We start from the raw sequence: 18549 nt of genomic DNA, 5'->3' as shown, positions 1-18549 counted from the left end.
TCTCTCAGGACGCGAAGCGCTGCTGATGCGAATATGGTCTCCCTGGAAAGACGCGTTGCAGGCCCTTGCGCAACCCTTAATGTCGGTGATGACATGCATGGTTGCACTATTCATGTTCTGGAATGTCCACGTGTAGCTGCAGCAAGTAGTTGGAAGTAAAAGGCATGACGTCAGGTGGCAGCATTGCCCGTTCACTAAAAGGGTTGCAGCCAGATTTACATATTAAACTTGATACAACTGAACCAGAACACACAAACATGTGCTCTGCAATATTCACACCGGAAAGTCATATGTCAACCTGAGCTTAATAGGCATGTGGCTGTTGCATATCTTCAGAAAGTCAATGTAGATGTGAGTGTGGAAATTGCAGACGCAGATGCAGCCAGGCAATGCCTGACACTAGCGAAGCGCAGCAGTCAGGACAGGCATTGATAAAAAAAACCCAAGTTATGGCAGTGCTGCAGAAGGAGTGGCAGAGCAAGCATGGACCATTTTTTCCCTCTATTCTACATTTTGTTCTGTGCAAAGACCTCGCATGCACGCCCGCAGATGCGCTGCAGGCTGCTTACACCTGCAGAAGGACAGTTTTGTAAGACTCCCTGATGCAATGACATGCATGCAACATGCATTCACAGCATGTCAACCTTTGCAGAGCAGTGACAGATACAATGATTTGTGCGTGGAGCTTCCAGAATGAAACCTTGACAGATATATGTTTTGTGTGCGGAGTGTTCAAAATCAAACCTGGATCTGCTGCCGTTGGGTGGCGTTCCTCGCGTAGGACCCCCCACTTTTGCTGATGGAAGGAATGCGCTTTGAGTTCGCAAGGCCTGGAAGCAGCAGCCCATGTCACTATGCTGCTGTGCACGTCAAAAAAGTCACAATGCGACTAGATATCAAGAAGGGCTCACCAGTATCAGGTGCATTTCTGGGTGTTCTAAAGAGAGCTTGCTGGCTTTTGACAGGGGCTGAAGAATGCCCCTTGGGTTCCTTTGACCGTGGCGTCCTGCAGCAAGAACGTCTTTATTGATTCAATCTGCAGTGCACATGTATTTCACGGGGTGGAAATGCATGACGAGACAGTAGTGTCAGTACCTGTGGGCGCCCACGGAGAGCGGGGAAGGAAATTGCAGCAGCAGCCGGGTGCTGTCAAAGGAGGTGGCTTTGAGGAGGCCGTCCCGCTCAAGCTCTGTCAGCTCTGGTGTCATCTCCACCTTGCCTGTCCGCTCCAAGCGCTCAAGTCCAGCCTGCAATTAGTCAATTACTCAGGATCAGTCCCCATTCCTACACGCCAGCACACCCCTCTTCTTCTCTGCTGCAGGATATGACTGCCAACATCCCTGTCTTGATAAACTCTCTTGCAGGAGATATGGCTCACCGCATTCCAGGCTCCGAGAATGGCAATAGTTCATAATTAATTGGGCATTGCTAGGAGCTGCAAACGAGCGGTGTAGTGACGACCTTCAGTTCCATCTGCATTCCAGGGTCCAGACGACACTGTACTTGTTGATATCTGCTGGACATCAGTGGAGGTACTGAAGACGGGGAGGGGAAGATGACATAACTGGAGGTTCTTAAGACGGGGAGGGGACAATAACAGAACTTGGAGGTTCTGAAGACGGGGAGGGGAAGATGCGCGCCTTGAGCCAGGCTTCCTGGGTGGCAATGTCCTTGCGAGCGCGCTGCATCTCCTTGTCGATGGACTGCCGCTGCGCCTCGATGATGTCAGCGCGTGCCATCTTCTCCATCACCCGCCGCTCCAGCTCCGCCATGTGCTCCTCGTCCCGCCTCATCTGCGCGCATGCATGCACATCCTGTTTTGGACTGCTCCAAAGGTGGAATTTTGCAGAAAATGTAATGCAATGCTGCATGCCGCGCATGCGCAGATATAAGACGAAATGGGTGTCCTCTCGGTGTTGCTCTGGTCAAGAATACTGTGGATGCAGAGAAATAAGGAGATGAGGCAGGGTGTATCCGGCGGGTACCTTCATCAGCAGCCGCTGTTTGGCGATCTCAGCGCGCTCTCGTGCTTCCTCAATCTGTGCCTTCCTGTGCAGCTCTGCCTCCAGCTGCCTGTGCCTCAGGACTGCCTCGCTGACCTCCGCCTTCCTCTGCAGCATTGTACACTGTTTCAAATTGATCCACCGTTTCTTTAACTCTGTCAGGGGGTACCAAATACTACAATCATGTAGTAACCCCTGCATCTCTGCTCAACATGACGTCTCACGACCAGATGAGGACACTCGAATGCAACAAATTGATGGCATGGGAGCAGCTACAAGGGTTCACGTCATGGTCTAAGATACGGTACTGGAGAAAAAAGATTGTAGAGGATTGCACCTCATAGTAGTCCACTTTGAGGCGGATATCTGCCTCGGCCCTCCGGCGTGCCTCCTGGCGCTCCTCCTCCCTCTCAATCTCCTCCAGCTTCCGCTGCATCTCTGCAGCCTGCCGCTTCTCCTCCGCCTGCCAGGATATTAAAAGATGCTAAAAGGATATTCCTGGGTATTTCTCAGAAATTTAGCGTACGGTAATTTATTTGCGCATGTGCATGGTAGTCTGAATAAGCATAGGCAAGACTGCCAGCAAGAATATGGAGTAGCAGTGGGGAGGCCGGCAGGCCACCTCTATTCTGTTGGCTTCTGCTAGCTTCTCCTTCTCCAGCAGTCGCAGCCTCTGCTCCTCTGCCAGCGTCTCTGCTTTTGCTGCAGCATCCCTCCGACGTTGCTGCGCACCAAACACAGTCCCTCATTGGCGAGGACCCTCTCTAGCAAATGAGCAGTAAATTTCCTTTGGCAGAAGGTTGAACTGTTATATGAACATCAATAGAGGAAGCGCACCTCCACAAGAGCCTCCTGCAGTTGCCTTTCTGCTCTGGCCTTCCTGCAGAGGGCGTCTTGGGCGACCTGGCGCAAGCGATCCTTCTCCTCCTTCTCCTCCTGTGCTCTGTGCAGCGCCAGGTGTTTCTCTGCCTGCCGCCGCATCTGGTGCACCTTGCGCAGCTGCCTCAGCCTCTGCTGACTGGCTGATGCCAGAATCCTGTCCAATCCCCTGTGCACCGTGCATCCTGTCATACACCAACCTACTCTACAGACCCCTTTGAGCCTTGCGGCCCCTTATTGCTGAATGCTGCGTTGTTTTTTATGTATGACTGTGCAACCAGCTTTGAAAGTTTATAATCCTGCAGGGTAAGGTACAGTCGATGCCTGTGAACATGCATAAAGCGCTTCCCCAAGCATAAGGTGCAGAAGGTAAGGATCCAGCCAGTGGTGACCACATAGGTGCCGCACCTTGCGTTTTTAAACATGGACTGCGGTGGCACATAGCTTGTAGCGAGGCTCGAGCTACGACTGCGGTTCGAAGACGCGGAATTCGAGCTGGAAGCTCTCTGGCTCTCTTCAGTCCCCATGTATATAGCAAGATCTTGGCCCCTCGGAAGACGACAGGGCCTGCCCACGAGCCTTTGCACCTAGCGTGCAAACCTGAGATGATCAGAAATGGTTTTTTGAAAGATTCAACGTTGCGACACTACCGTACCACACAGACACTAGCTTTCCTCTCACACTCAGACTCTCAGGTGGAAATGTGTTCCCAATAAATAATTGAAGTAAGTCTTCTGATGAATAGCTTTGAAAGTCTGGATACGTTAGTTCGTCGCCAAAAGCAATCAGAGCTAGCTTCTCGTGAGAAATTATCCTGCTGAAAGGCAAACATCTACAAGGACTGCTGCAAGTAAACAGGCAAAACCCGTATTATGCCCCAACCTCCCCCCAAATGCTTTGTCATAGTAGCATTCACCTGCTTGCAGGTAAAGACAGAGCCTTTTGTGACTCTGTGTAGGCTTCACTACTAGAAATGTCTTTGAATAATGGGAAGGCCCCAGCGAGTCACTCTTTCCTTTGACGCCACGCTGCAGGTACCAAGTACACGGCCTGCTCGGTACTTGCTAATGTCAAAGTTGTCCTGCACAATTGAGGTGGCGGTTCAGATTTGTTCTGGCATCGAAATTGTCAGAAACTGGCCACGTGATGACCACGTGCTAGCTTCAAGGGTGAATATGCAGTTGGTGTCAGGACGCGGCAATTGCTCCTTGCCTCTGCCTTCTTGCTATCTGCCTTCTCGTCTCGTTCATGGTAGATCGATGCACTATCGACTGCAAATTTGAGCTGCCGGTGGCTGTGATGATCCTTGGTTGACATGGATGTTGCAATGAAGTGCTTCAGCCTGCACGTCCTGTAGCATCACTCCATATTTAATATACCGATTTAAGATCGCAAGCATGGGCGCGGGTCTGATGAGGGCAGCAGTTGTGCTGTCATTCTTCAGTTGTAGTTTCGCGTACTACTTGCCGGGCACATACCCCCAAGAGTTCTTCCTAGGACAGACTTTGCAAGGTACGGTGCTGTGGGTTTGGAGGATACATGCGTCCACATCAGTTCTTATGCATCAGAAGAAGAAATGATTCTTCGGAATGGCATTTTCTTGTACCTTGTTTAGCTACGGTTGAAAGAGCGTTTTGGTAATTAGGACAGCGATCACGATGACGTTCTGGTTTCACACAATGATCAGCGACCTGTCCGCGACACAGCTTGTGTAAATATGCGTTGCTTATTCTTTAACATCCGTCTTTCTACCTGCAGCGGAGGTCAATTCCTTGACTTCTTCAGAGACAGAGCTGCCATACAACTATTACTCTCTGCCTTTCTGCAAGCCTCCTGAGGGAGTGAAGAAGTCCATCAACACGATCAACCCTGGCACCATATTGATGGGGACTCGTATTGAGAACTCGCCTTACAACTTCTCAATGCTGGTGCGGTTTCCACTTGTCCTGTTTCTGTGAAGCATCACCCGGTGCACTTCTTGTTCCAGCGTATCTTTCCTCGAGGTGTCATCACGCATCTTGCAGGTGGAGGAGAAGACAAAGCTGGCTTGCCAGCCAGAGGGCTTCTACGGCCCTCTCACAGAGCGGGAAGTGGTGGTGCGTTCATCAAACCAACCCCTGCTCTGTTCCCTTCTTTGTTTGTGAAATGCATGCATATTTCTGTGGTCTGCTTACTGCATGTTTAAGTCGCCACATCCGTGCATGTGCAGGACTTGAGGGAGAAGATTGACCAGCACTACCGCGTGCGGTTGATCCTGGACAACCTCCCGATCACCACGTATGATCTGGAGGAGAACCCGGAGAGCATCCGTCCGGGGTACGAGATCGGCATCTCCGTGGACGGCAAGTACTACTTGAACAACCACCTCATGTTCAAGATCCTGGTGCACAAGACCAACGGCCAGTACACGCGCGCCCGCAAGAACATGGCCGAGCTGGAGGCAGCCGCCGTTGTCGAGGTGCGCACCATTCACCGCCACTGGCCGGTTTCATCTGGGTACCTGGGTCTTCACTTCTCAGCTTCGTGTCATTTTGAGCTGCAAAAGCAGGCCTCCCTGTGCTGTATGGCGCGCTGTCCATCATTGCATGTACTCCATCATCTCCATGTACTTCCCTTGCCTTTGATGTTTGTGCAATAGACTGCGTTCTGGCAGCTGTAGCATGGTGCTTAAGGCCTGCTTTGCAGGGCGGGTCTCGGAGGAGGCAGCTGCTGGCACCACGAGCGCTGCTGGGGGCAGCTACCGAGCACTCCACGGTGGCTACAACTCTGGGGGACCTGGCCGGGTCGGCGGTGGGCGGCGAGTCGGATGAGCCAATGTACATGGTGGTGGGCTTTGAGGTGATGGCGTGCAGCATCGCGCGCGTGGCGGGCCAGAAGCCCAAGGACATCTCCTGCATTGACACGCTGGAGGGCAAGCCGCCTGCGCCGCAGGAGATCACCAAGGGTATGGGGCGTAGCGGTGACCGCCCCACCGCCAGAAACCAATCTGTGCTGCCTGACTTCTACCCTTCCCTTGCGCAGATTGCTGGTCACATCATCCTTGCCTTGTGCTATCGCTGTTGGCATCATTTTTCTGAGTAAGCTCATGCTGTCCTGAGCTTCAATGCAAGCCATGCATTCTCCCTGCTCTCCCTGCTTTTTAAACGCCTTCACCACACGGGGTCCTTCTGGGCTTGCATGTGGTGCTTGAACAGCCACAGGGGTATTCGCACAACAGCCTCCTTTGCTTATCGGCTTGTTTGCTGTTTATGACATGCATCATGGCGGGGGCGGTATAAAAACTGAGCACCGTGCCCACGGTTGATTGGGTCTTGCTTGGATCTGGCAAGTCTAACAAGGGGGAGGATTGTGGCAGCTTTAAAAGCAGCTTGTCTGCAGGATGCACCTTGCCTCTTTGTAGGAAATGCGTATAATAATGCTAATAATAATTATGGAAACGGTGGGTGCAGACGCGAAGCTGGTGTACACGTACGACGTGTACTGGGAGCTGAGCGACATAAGCTGGGCATCGCGTTGGGACGCCTACCTGCGCATGCCGGGCGGGCGCGTGCACTGGTTCTCCATCCTCAACTCGCTCATGGTCGTCGTCGTCATGTCCTCCATCGTCGCCATGATCATGATGCGCACCATCCGCCGCGACCTACAGCGCTACGAGAACCTCCTCGGCGACACCAGTGCGGCCCCTTCGCTTCCACTGTCGTCCCCTTGCTTCCACTGTCGTGCCCCAGCAGCTGCAAGCATGCTTGGATGCAGCAGCACTTGATGAATCAGCTGCGGCCCCTTGAACAGCCACATGTCACATTTCCACATGCGAGGCAAAGTGCGTGTCGCCATTTGCCACAAAGTCACCCCCGCCGGGGCGTCTCACATGTCTCACATGTACCAGCACGATGTGAAACAGCCTGATCGGCACTCTGCATGTTGTTCGGTGTGCTCCTTACCGCCCAGACTTGTCAGGGCTTCAAACCTGTCATGCCGCTGCAGCTGCAGGCAAGCTTGGGTACAGGTTTTATAATTCAGACACAAGCAGATGAATGACCTGCTTACTGCCGCCATGCTTCGTGACAGGAGTACTTGCCAACCAGCCTTATCTTGATGAGGAATATCAATTGGCCCTATTCTTGCCATTCTTTACTGCACATCAAGCGGAAGGGGTCAGTGGGGGCACTCTGGTCTTGAGCTCAAAGCTTCAATTTTCAACATTGCTGGAGATGAACTTTAGATCTGAATAATGCCATGCCCATCTACTGCCCATGCCATTTTCCTTGGAAGTTCGCCAATGTGGGTATCATGGACAGAGGCTATCATGTGTGTCGATGCTGATGTGAGGATGGTGAGTGTGGCTGCAGGCGCAAAGGATGACGTGGAGGAGAGTGGGTGGAAGATGGTGAGCGGGGACGTGTTCCGGTCGCCCAAGAGCGCCATGTTGCTCTGCGTGCAACTGGGCTCCGGCGTCCAGATCATCCTCTCATCCTTCATCACCCTCTTCTTCGCCGCCCTCGGTGCGCACTGCCCATCTGCACCCCTGCACCGTGATGCAGCCCTTGGAAAAAGAGAGAGAGGGATCCTCATGCATGCCACATCTGGAGCTTTGCAGCGTCCAAAGCGATTTCCTAACACCCTACATATCGGAAAGTTTAGGACGTTCATCATCCTTCTGAAGTTGTTGCTATTCAATACTAGCGTTGAATGTCGTGTACAACTGTGCCCCTCTTAGAGGTCATCTGAGGACTTGGGATCCAGAAAATCATAAATCATAGCTTACTCCCTTTGCTCAGTGTCCAAAAATCAGAGAGAAATATGAGAAGGTGGACCCAAACTGCAACCTTTACACAATTACTGAGGCGCGGTCTATCGCGATGTGCAGGCTTCCTGTCGCCTGCGTCGCGCGGTGCACTGCTGACTGCGATGCTGGTGATGTACCTGCTGCTGGCGCTGGGCGCGGGCTTTGCCAGCGTGTGGCTGTGGGGCCTCATCCAGCGCTCCTACGACGGCTGGTCAGGGGTCGCCTGGCGCGTGGCCTCCTACTTCCCCGGCATCACGCTCGCCACGCTGTCCTGCCTCAACGTGCTCCTCGTGCACACCGGCTCCTCCGGCGCAATCCCCCTCACCGCCTTCTTCTCGCTCATCTCCCTCTGGTTCATCATCTCCATCCCCCTCTGCTTCTCCGGTGCGGCCCCCACTTCTCTCTGTGCCCATCAGGGCTTCAATGACATGCAACCCCATTGCTGGCCCCGTTGCTGCCTTTGTGCTGGTCATGCTGGTTGTGTGTGCGTAGTATGTGCATGAACCCAGCAGGGGCCAAGGCAATAGAGTGTGCTGTACATGGTTGGACTGGTCCTGAGGCGCCTTGAGCATGAGAGCAAGGAGTACCTTTGCATCACGGCGGCTTGACAAGTTTTTCTGTGTGCGGCAGGCGGCATTATAGCGACCAAGCAGGAGATCAAGGCGTACCCGACACGCACCAACCAGATTCCCCGCCACATCCCCCCGCCGCACTGGGCCTCGCACCCGGTCGTCCTCTTCCTGGCCGCCGGCCTGCTGCCCTTTGGCACCATCTTTGTTGAGCTCTACTTTGCCATGACCTCCATCTGGCAGGTGAGTTCACCTTCCACACTGCCAACCCACTGTTGAAAACCCATTGAGATGCAGCCTAAGAATTTGTCAAGTTCTGCCGTTTGAAGGCATTCTGATGACATGTAAATTGACGCTTGTAGTGTCCTCTGTGTCCGATTTGTTCTGATGTGTGGCGCTGTGTTTGCAGGGGTACTTCTACTACATCTTTGGCTTCTGCTTTGTGGTGGGCATGCTGACCGTGCTGATCACCATCGAGGTGGCTATCGTCTGCACCTACGTCCAGCTCTGCGCTGAGGACTACCTCTGGTGGTGCGCAGCGTCGGATCCTGTCATGGCTGCTCCACATTTTGTACACCTCCATCTCTCTTGCTCTCCAACCTGGTTGGAGGGTTTTGTGGTGTGACTGGCTTTCTGCACCCCTGAACTACGCTCTCCTGCAGCTCTCAACTTCCTTGGGCAGTCTGCAAGCTAGTCCTATTATTTTCAATCTCTCGTAAGAATAGCTTCACAAATTGGTCCAGTGAGATGATGTTAGGTGAGTTGGCGCAGAGAACTTGCAAGCTGTAGTTGAGAGTGATGACTGCGCTGCACAGGTGGCGCTCTTTCCACCGGGGAGGCAGCGTGGCAGTGTACATTGGCATCTACTCCATTGGTTTCCTGGTCAACACACTGCACTCGCTGTCCGGCCTGGTTTCCGTGCTGCTGTACCTGTCCTACATGGCCCTCGTCATGTGGGGCATCTACCTGGCCATGGGCACTGTCGGCTTCTTCGCGTCTCTGCTCTTCACCTACAAGATCTTCTCTGCTGTCAAGGCCGACTGAGCCAGTTCTGGCGCTAGGCAATCAACAGCAGAGGAACCTGAAGGAACGTGACTGGCTGTGAGCTGCAATTTCTGCATCCTACTGACAAGAGCCTTGCAAAATTTGATTCGATGAACAGTGATAGCCTTGCTTGCTGACTGATTGCTGCATGCGGTTGCATGGGAAGCTCATGTTGACAGAGGCGATGTCCTCAGAAGGGAGCGGTCAGAAGAGCGTCTTGTAAAATGTCCACAGTGCAATGAGATCCTGGCGCTTGGCACCGATATATGTTGGGGTCTGATTGCTCAAGAGTATTGCTAAATTTAAGACTAGCATGAGGTTTATGACTTTGGACCCTACAGAAGTTCTGTGACAGAACCCTTTCAAGATTCACTCTGAGAACGAGATTTCCCACCAACTGGGCCCAGCTGCCCTCAAGTGCCCACCAACTGCCTGGACACCCACCAACTCTGGGAGTTGATTGAGGGGTGCGTTGGTGGGTGCTGTTCGGATGTTCTTGGGGGCAGGTTGGGTGAAACAGTTGGTGGAGACTTTTGGTGGAAGTATTGCTGGCATCTTGAGGGGTGTCATGGTATGTTGTTTTGGTATGCTTTCTGGTGATTGTTGCTGGTGGCCTATTGGAAGATGAGAAGTGCCCAGAACTTTGCTGCCCCAGATCAGCAATATGGACCTCATTCTGGATCTTGGACTTGTGCAAGAATAAAGCAGACAGAGTCTCAAAGTGTGTGTATAATCATTACAATCACAGACACCCTTCACACGGCCAGAAAGCAATCAACACATACACAGAGCAGTGATACCAGTGCAACAAAATAAAATTGATGGCAATGATCTGTCACAGTCGCACTAGCGTACGTGCAGCTACACCATGCAGGCAGGCATGCTTGTGCAACATGTCCCACTAGCTGTGCGCTGCCAGGGCCCAACCAGCATGAGGCAGTCAACGGCCACTCGTACCCAAAGGTCACCCTACTTCAGCTTGGACACGTTTCCGAAGGTAGTCAAAAACACCCTGCCCTCGTCCTCCGGGCAGTAATACCGCTTGGTGGGCCTGCCCGGGGTGGCGCGCGGCCTCTTTGGCTCTGCAGTGACAAGCAGGGCAGCAATCCCACTCAACCTCAGAGCATAATTTTCATGCATGAGAGCCCCCGCCTTGCTGATGACCCACACAGACCCGTCCTTCAAGGACTGCAGAGGTCGGAACACATCGCAAACAGCCAAGCGCAGTGTGCCCGCGCCTGGCTGGTCTTCTGTGGGCTTGAGCCTCAAGAAGCTCTTCACTTTTGCCACGTGCAGTTCTGCCCTCTCATCGGCTCCCCTGCCTGTGACAATGCTGTACAGCACATAGTAGGAGATCCTGCTCCTCGCACGTGAGTAGCCCACAGAGTTCACCGAGCCCACACCAGGAATGTCAGCCTGGAAGTAAGTGCGCAGATTGTCGCAAGTGGGGCTGATGGCGGCCACGCTCCATCCCTCCGGGTGGAGTCTCCTCACAAAGCTGCGTGCCACATCATACATGGCTGCTTGCCGGTGCCGCTGAATTTTCTTCCCCACGCCGATCAGTTGCCGATTGTCCTCATCCCCCTCGTTGTCAATGTCCTCCTCATTGCCCCTCAACGGAAGACTCCTGTACATTGAGCGCAGAGAGCTTGCTCAGGCAAATGAACATTTTTTCTGGACACCATTGGACACCAGCCCCGGAGCACAAGTCTGCGAACACATGGCCATTGGAAAAGACTCTTGCGGATCCCACAGGCCCTCTACATGCACCGGTGGCAGTGCAGAAATTTCTGTAAGTACCTGAGCATTGAAAGACACACTTGCAGATCCCATTCGCTCTCTGCATGCACCGGTGGCTGTGCAAAAATTTTGCAAACTAGTGAGCAGTGGGATAGACTCCTGTAGATCCCAACGGCTGTCTGCATGCACCGGTCACAGTGCATAAAATCCTGGGAGTAATTGAGCATTGGGAAATACTTCTGCAGATCCCACGGGCTCTCTGCATGCACCGGTGACAGCGCAGAAAAATACTGCAAACAGGTGAGCATTGGGAAAGACCCTGTAGATCCCAACGGCTGTCTGCATGCACCGGTCACAGTGCATAAAATCCTGGGAGTAATTGAGCATTGGGAAATACTTCTGCAGATCCCACGGGCTCTCTGCATGCACCGGTGACAGCGCAGAAAAATACTGCAAACAGGTGAGCATTGGGAAAGACCCTGCAGATCCCACTGGCTCTCTGCATGCACCGGTGACAGCGCAGAAAAATCTGCAAACAGGTGAGCATTGGGAAAGACCCTGCAGATCCCACTGGCTCCTTGCATGCACCGGTGGCAGCGAAGGAAAGTCTGCAAACAAATTGGCCATTGAGCAAAACTCCTGCAGATCCCACAGGGCATGCACCGGCGACTGCAACTTATGAATGTTGTATGAGACCTTCATGTGCACCCTCACCTGTACGAGGGGCACCAGTCGTCGAAGGAGAGCATCTCAGGGTCGCGTGCCCATTTGTCCAATGCCAGGTCCATGAGGTAGTCACTCACGAAGAGCCGCTCGGGACAGCTGGTGATGCGGAACTTCAGGTTGGCCTTCAGGTACTGAATGTTGCGCTCCACCCAGAGCTCCAGGTTGCGCGCCACGCAGCCGTGCGCGGTCTCTTGCTCGAACAGGCGGCACAGTAGCATGTGCAGGTTGGGGGTACACATGCTCGCTGGCATCCTCTGCGAAAAACAGCTTGCATGATGAGGGCAGCTTTTTTGTGGGAATAAAATAATGTGTCCTTCTTCTTCCATGCATACACACTTTGCATCGATACGGTGAGTGTCATAGCAGGCTCCATCCAGTGTACCGCATGTCACCTCAAAAGTCGAATCTTCACCCAGCTTCTTGATTCCTCGTCCCTGTCCCATCAGCATGCAAGAATGCCTTTCAAAACCAAGAGGGCCATGTCTCACCAGCACCGGTGAGGCGGCTTCTCCATCCGCATCGGCCTCCACTTCTGTCGGCGGCGGTCCTTGTAGGAGCCTCGCGTACGCCAGCAAATTGTCACGGGCTTGATGGCGCTTCTCCAGCGTGAAGGCCTCCGGAGTGTCCGCGCGCATGTAGTGCAGCACCGCACTCCGCAGCAGCTCCCACATCTCTGCCACCTGGGGACGACCTAGCGGTTAGTTGCTGGGCATCAGCTGCTGAATGCATGACATGACACCACAGCCGGAAGTAGGAATCGCCACCGCATTATTAGGCACATGTTAGTCATGGACTGGCAAAAGCTGCAAAACAGATGCACAATGAAATCGGCTTATGAGCTGAGACAATCACCTGTGGATGAAGGATGTCGTCGTGCCTCAACAGAATGGGGCTGAAGGTCTCTGTGAAAACCAAGTAATCTTCCATAGTATAGTTGCCACGCTGAGTGACGACACACTTGTATGCCCGCCCAAACTCAGAAGTGACCTGAATCTCGCGGCCCCTCTGCGCCAGGATCGCCTTTGCTTCGTCGCTCACCATGTACCAATGGGCTTCCTCAGTCTTCTTTCCCTGTCACATTGACAACCCACCCATGTTCAAGCACCTGTGCAAGGTCACATGCACATGTGCAAGATGCTCTTAAAAGAGACTGTTACTGCCTTTTTGACATTTAAGCAATGTTAGTGCTTTATTGACATTTAAGCAAGGCATGCATGATGTCAAAGGACTGGCCGAAGGCAAATGCTGCTTCTTAGAAGATATGCTTGCTTTAGTGACAGCAGCCAAGGTAGGCCGCCCCAACAAATTCTGACTCTTCACGTTTGAGAGGTGCACCGCACCTTCTGCAAGACGGTGTTGAAGAAATCCTTCACAAGCCCATTCAAGAGGCCATGCGCAACGGGCATCAGGAAGATGTTGTTGTAGTCCAGGTATGAGAGCTTCTCTAGAATGCTGCAAGTGCCGCTGCGGCCAGCTTTCTTCACTGAAAAGCGGCCTTCTGCCACCTCCTTGCAAATGAACATCTGCTGGTCATGAGAGAGCTTCAAGCTGTTGTCGAACATGTACTTGCGCGGTGGCGGTACAGGCGGATCCATTGCCTTGTGCAGCAGCGTCTGCTCCTCTGGAGTGGAGTATCCCAGAGGATACATGCCCCGATTGACCCTGTAGCACACGCAGACTCACGCAGGGGAGCAAGGCAACACGTCTGCTCATTATCCACAAATGTACGATTAATGTGACAAAAAAGCTTTCATTCAGTGCCTTGTTGCATGCTGGTCACAATTCATGAGGGCCTAAGCAGGAACAGCACCTTGTGGACTGGAAGAGGCACCAGCAGCATCCCATGTAGGCTGCCACAGCGCTAGACTTCAGCAGAGCCTTCCTTGCTGGTGTGTCCGCATGGAAAGCTACGAGAAATAAGGTATGCATAAAGCGTCGAATACTGATGCCCTCAGGCGACTCCTTGTGCTCCCTCATTTCCACTCCATCCCCTGCGCACCATCAAGCTATGTTGGCGCGACTCACACAAGCGTTGCATTGATTTAGCGTCTCTGTGTGCACTGCCGACATGCCTCCCCAAGGCAGGAATAAAATAATCATGTCAATGAACCCTTGAATAGGCGCACGTGATGCCACACATCTCTTTGGAGAGAGATATTGCAATAGGATATAACTGAGCACCTAGAGGGCCATAGTTCTTCAGGTCGTCTAGCAGGGGCTCCAGGTAGATGTCGATATTCTTAGGTTCCTTCGGGCCCGGTATCACGACCAAGATGCTGCTGAAATCTTTGATGCCCTTGTGCTCTTGTGGTATGTCTGCTGACCTGCAAGATCAAATTGAATTCTGTGTGAAGACAGCCAATTAGAGCGGTTCTCAGACACGTGACCTCATTGGCAGGCAGGACAGGCTTCTATATTTTTGCGACTCATTTCCCTTAAGAATGGTCAGGAAAGAAGAGTCCAGAAGAGATGCCAGGGTCACTGTGGGCACATCCCAGACACTAGTGAGAACACATGGGGCACAGGCTTCACCTGAGGCAAATGATGCCCACTGAATGGGTAGCAATGTTGAAAACCTGCCCGTAGTCAAATCCCAACTCATAGCAGCCAGCATCGGGGTCCATCAGCTTGCCATTGAAGTCTTCATTCAAGCGTTCGGCGTCTGCTGATCCAAAGTAGCTGCATGAGTCCTGAGCTGCTTTGTCTATGTCACACCGGCGCAATGCTGTCCACTTCGGGTTGGTGAAGAATCTGCTCTGAATGACCTCCGTGATTGGAAAGGACCAAAAGGCCTGCAAGACAACCTGATGTCGGGCACAGGATGGATAAGAATCTTTAGAACAGCAGCAACAAATTGGAAGCAATGATGTCACGATGCCGGCCTCTGCCTACCTTCTGTGGGGTCAGGATCGTGTTGCCATCAGCCCCCTCCTTCACATTGAAGCGCCTCTCTGTGCACTCTGGGCAGCTGTCATCTTGATGCTCCTCCCAGTCACACTTGGAGGCATACTGAAAGCGCATGCAGTCGTTTGGGCACACATGTTGCTCATATTTCTGTGGCTCTTCACACTCTAGCAGCCCCCGCATCACATGCAGGCTGGGTGGAAAGAGGTTGCCGCGCGGCATGGCTGCGCTCATCAAGCGGCAGACCCTGCGGACCGGTGACACATGTCAGCCTTCAGCGGAGTCTTGTCCCCAACTTTGCCTGGAAGGATGCACTTGGTTGACCTTGGCAGATTGTGACACACCTCCATGACCATCTAGCATCTTAATTAGCTGCGCTCTGTCATCAAAGTCTGTGACGGCAATGCATGGGTAATGTACAGAGAAGAAGCTGAGGTGGCAGGAATGAATGGCAAGGGTGGAAGAATAAGGCACCTGTCAAAGACGTTGTTCCTGATCTTGCCATCCCTCTTCTCCTTGCACAATGCATAGACGAGCTGCTGCACTGTCATGATCGACTTCTCCTCTCCCACCCTCCAAAGAGGCTTGTTCCGCCGGGCACGCCACCAATCCAAGGTCCTCCTGCCTCCCATTGTTGCGCCATCAGCTTCCTCCGCGGCAGCCTGCTCTTCATTGTCGGTCGCCATCATGTCTTCCACATCCGCCAATCTGCACATACAAGGCGATCATCTGCTTTACACGTCTCCTGTGCCACGAATTCTGCAAAGTGTGCTGGGCGACCCCTCTCCAACAGCCATGCACATCACACTGTGCATGCAATTGCATGAAAAAGCAGAGCACTCTGACGAAGGTCGCTCCCGATGATGAGCCCCTTTGCTCGTGGCTGGGTCGCACCTGTGGTACCAGGTCGCGCCCTCCGCCGTGGCATCCAGCTCATCCTCGCAATCTGCGAGCTCATCGAGGTCCTGTTGGCCCTGTAGCAACAGGAAGGTGCGTTGCGCTCTCATGCCCAGCAGCACTCTTGTCCTGGCAAGGCTGACCAGTCAGTATTTCAAGGCAGGTGCACAGCAAAAACTGACTGTCGTTTGCAGTTGCATTTGCATAAGCTACAACTGGTCGAAGCTTGTATGGAATCTTTAGGGATCGTCAAGCATTCGAGTTGATAAAGCATATGGCAGCGAACGAATACTATGGCGAAATCTACCTTCTGCGCTTCGGCCAGGGCTTCGAATGCTGCAATCAGACCGTCAGGGTCTTCTGAATCTGTGTCCTCTTCATCGTCGCTGTCTCCTCCTCCGGCCATCTGGGCCAGAAGATCCTGATCACAATCATGTGATGGCTGCCCAGTCGAGGTGCCAGGGCACCCTTCTGACCTGGCAGGTGCCATGGAGAGCACACCATTTAAGAGATCGGACAGAGCGTCGTTTTGGCATTCGACTGGCACAGGATCTGAAGCTGCAGGAATTTGCCCGAGGATGTCGCCCAGAAGGTCACTGCTGTCGCTAGCAAAATCTGCATGTTGGCCTCCCGGTTCATCATTACCGTGGCAAAGATGTACATGATTGTACAGAGTGTTGCGTGCATAGATTTTGTCGGAACCTGGAGGACATAATCTGCAGGTGAACCGTGCATATCCTTCGCCAATTCCCTGTACGGGCTCAGCAAAATCGGAAAATTTCCTTTTCATCGTGAAAATTACAGACAATATGCAATCTAAACACAGTATAAGGGATCAAGTGTGTCTATTCCAAGACGAGCTGGACTCCATTGAAACCCTTGCATCAATCCATTTAACCCCTCTCCAACGATGTAACCTGGGGGTAGTAAATGCTTAATAAGCCTTCAATTTAGCCCCTGGTGCATAATAATTATAATAATCCTTCCAACAAACGCAGAAATGTACACTACAAACTTTGGAGTCTCATTGGTGCAGCTCATGTGCAAGATCTTGAGGGTTTCCGCAGCTGCGGCCGCAGCGATGGCCCCGGCCGGGCCGGTGTCCCCTGGGCCTTTGTGACTTCACGAGCTTACATTCAATATCTCCAGAATCTTCCACGTACAGCAACATTATGTACAACTTAGGAAGGCAATATCTATGTAATAATGTGTCCAATGGCCATCGACATATATGTATCTATACAGTTGAAAGTCACAGGAGGACACTCTGCACATCTTGGACTATACAATGCACACTCTATTGCCAGAAACTTGCAGAAACACAGATGCAGAATGTACAACCGAAAGAATAGGGAATCAAATGTGCGCCATGCGGCACAGGCCTGGGTGCCGATCTATAGCAATGTACACTCTACACACCCATAGAAGAGGGACCTCATAGCTGTTCCTCGCTGTCAGATTCAGAGTTGCTCCAGAGCATCTCCCGACACCATCTACCAATCTGGTCTGATGTTGGCGTCCAATCAGAAATGTACACTTGTGTTGGTTCTTCCCCGGCACTTCCTCCATGTGGAGTATCGCTGCCATCAGCTCCAGTGCCGTTGTCCGGTAGCTCCACACCATTGTGGCCACCTGCATATTTAGAAGCAGTCATTCTTAGTCAGTCCAAAGGCATGTGACCACGGCGAGATTATACACAGCAATCCAAGAGGCAGTCACAGACAGAAGAGCACCGTCACAGACAGAAGAGCAGGAGGGTTGTGCGGCGCGCGGCAGGCAAAGCACACAAAGTCAGAAATGATAATCACACACAAGGGACTTAGCACCATTCGGAATTGCTGGTGCGGCGGCGGCAGTGCGTGGGCGCTTAGAGGGGTTGGAGTCGACAGTAGGCTCTGGCCTAGGAGCATACGCAGTCGTGACGGGTGTGTCCTGAGCTCTGCCCCGGCCAATCTGTACATCTGTTTGCTTGCGGCTGTCTTCAACAGCCCATGTGTCGGCACACACTGCCATTCGCTTTGTGCCCTTGTTCCCTGCACAGAAAAGATGTAAGGCATCTGTTTGAAGTTTCACGCATGTCCCCTGATGGTGGCAAGAGCTGATCTTGTGTTTTTCCTCTTATGTCTTAAAAAACACTGAAATGGACAGTGTGTTGTTTGCACAGTGTGCTGAGCTAGAAGTGTTTAGGATGGTGGTACAAAAAACAGCAAAAAAATGCTCTTTTTTGTACTAGGTCCACGACGACCCATAAATTGACAATCCACCTGATCAGAAGCTCATATGAGCTCCAAAAGGTGTATTATTCCATATTCTTGGCCACGCATACGTGCCTGAGTCAATTTTGTGAGCCGCGGATGCCAGCAACGGAGCCTTGAAGGCGGGCGCGGCCGGCTGCACGACTGGGGGTGGAGCTTGCTGCACAGCTGCGGGATGCTCTATTGTAGGAGTTTCAGCGGCAGGGGGCATGGCCAGGACGCCGGTACGCACAGGACTTGCGGCAGCCATATATGCTGTATTCGGCGGCTGCACCTTTGCATGCGCGGCAGCCGGCTCGGCAGTAACGGTGGAAGGCGCTGTCGCCGCCGCTGCAATTGTCACCGCAGCTGCAGCGGTGGTCTGAGCTGACAATGTCCCTGCTGCAGCATACGCCATGTCAGCCGCTTGCAAGGCAAAGCAGGGTGGCGCACTTTCTGTGAGCAAGCATGCCCAGACTCCCCGAGGCGAAAATGCAGTTGCTGTATCATTCAGAGCATCATCAAGGGATCCTAAAATAAGAACATGAAAGGGTGGAGAGCAGAATCTCAGGAGCAATGATACGATTGAACAAGCGACCAGATGGCTTAGATCACGAGCAGTGGTATTCAGTGTTACCTTGATGCATTGCAGGCAGCTGCTCATGCTTGAGTTGCCAGCTAATATCTGCTTTGATCGTGGCTGAGATTCGCCAGAGTGCTCCTGGCTGCACTAGAGACGCAGCTACCATACTGATCTGGCAATCGAT

At 52.7% G+C, this 18549-nt stretch overlaps 4 protein-coding genes across 4 annotated transcripts; 2 read left to right on the top strand and 2 right to left on the bottom strand.

Annotated features, from left to right (window-relative positions):
• Positions 1-201: 201 nt before the first annotated feature.
• Positions 202-3954, bottom strand: COCSUDRAFT_64171 (hypothetical protein). Its single transcript, XM_005651803.1, has 11 exons — positions 3799-3954; positions 3291-3469; positions 2841-3051; positions 2626-2727; positions 2341-2466; positions 1986-2111; positions 1593-1793; positions 1096-1247; positions 912-1006; positions 745-830; positions 202-571 (listed from the first exon to the last, which is right to left on the bottom strand). The coding sequence occupies exons 2-11, from the start codon at positions 3407-3409 to the stop codon at positions 566-568; spliced, it is 1224 nt and encodes a 407-aa protein (XP_005651860.1). The 5' UTR covers positions 3410-3469; positions 3799-3954; the 3' UTR covers positions 202-565.
• Positions 3955-4279: 325 nt separating this feature from the next.
• COCSUDRAFT_52126 (EMP/nonaspanin domain family protein) lies at positions 4280-10025 on the top strand (the record flags this gene model as incomplete). The annotated part of the gene is made up of 11 exons (XM_005651802.1): positions 4280-4394; positions 4641-4810; positions 4907-4978; positions 5092-5356; positions 5620-5826; positions 6332-6556; positions 7232-7384; positions 7750-8052; positions 8299-8480; positions 8647-8768; positions 9053-10025. 11 exons carry the CDS (start codon positions 4280-4282, stop codon positions 9279-9281), a joined length of 2043 nt encoding a protein of 680 aa, XP_005651859.1. The 3' UTR covers positions 9282-10025.
• On the bottom strand, positions 9984-15954 carry COCSUDRAFT_45814 (hypothetical protein; the record flags this gene model as incomplete). Its single annotated transcript, XM_005651801.1, has 12 exons — positions 9984-10908; positions 11736-12001; positions 12236-12427; positions 12600-12818; positions 13088-13409; positions 13558-13738; positions 13929-14071; positions 14280-14539; positions 14640-14898; positions 15126-15359; positions 15546-15625; positions 15856-15954. The coding sequence occupies 12 exons, from the start codon at positions 15952-15954 to the stop codon at positions 10251-10253; spliced, it is 2913 nt and encodes a 970-aa protein (XP_005651858.1). The 3' UTR covers positions 9984-10250.
• A 712-nt stretch (positions 15955-16666) lies between these two features.
• COCSUDRAFT_31975 (hypothetical protein) lies at positions 16667-17000 on the top strand. The gene has a single exon (XM_005651800.1). It carries the CDS (start codon positions 16764-16766, stop codon positions 16971-16973), a length of 210 nt encoding a protein of 69 aa, XP_005651857.1. The 5' UTR covers positions 16667-16763; the 3' UTR covers positions 16974-17000.
• The last annotated feature ends 1549 nt before the right edge of the window (positions 17001-18549 follow it).

Source organism: Coccomyxa subellipsoidea, assembly GCF_000258705.1.
Source record: "Coccomyxa subellipsoidea C-169, whole genome shotgun sequence".
Taxonomy (NCBI): Eukaryota; Viridiplantae; Chlorophyta; class Trebouxiophyceae; family Coccomyxaceae; genus Coccomyxa; species Coccomyxa subellipsoidea.
This window is presented reverse-complemented; position numbering and strand designations above follow the sequence as displayed.

Excerpts from the sequence above, each read along its gene's own strand:
- COCSUDRAFT_64171 (XM_005651803.1), bottom strand. The coding sequence starts at position 3,409 with ATGGGGACTGAAGAGAGCCAGAGAGCTTCCAGCTCGAATTCCGCGTCT. Across the intron at positions 1,248-1,592 it reads AACCTCCAAGTTCTGTTATT|GCTGGACTTGAGCGCTTGGA; the intron begins GTCCCCTCCCCG and ends GACTAATTGCAG. Across the intron at positions 1,007-1,095 it reads CTCTCCGTGGGCGCCCACAG|GACGCCACGGTCAAAGGAAC; the intron begins GTACTGACACTA and ends TTCTTGCTGCAG.
- COCSUDRAFT_31975 (XM_005651800.1), top strand. The coding sequence starts at position 16,764 with ATGGCCATCGACATATATGTATCTATACAGTTGAAAGTCACAGGAGGA.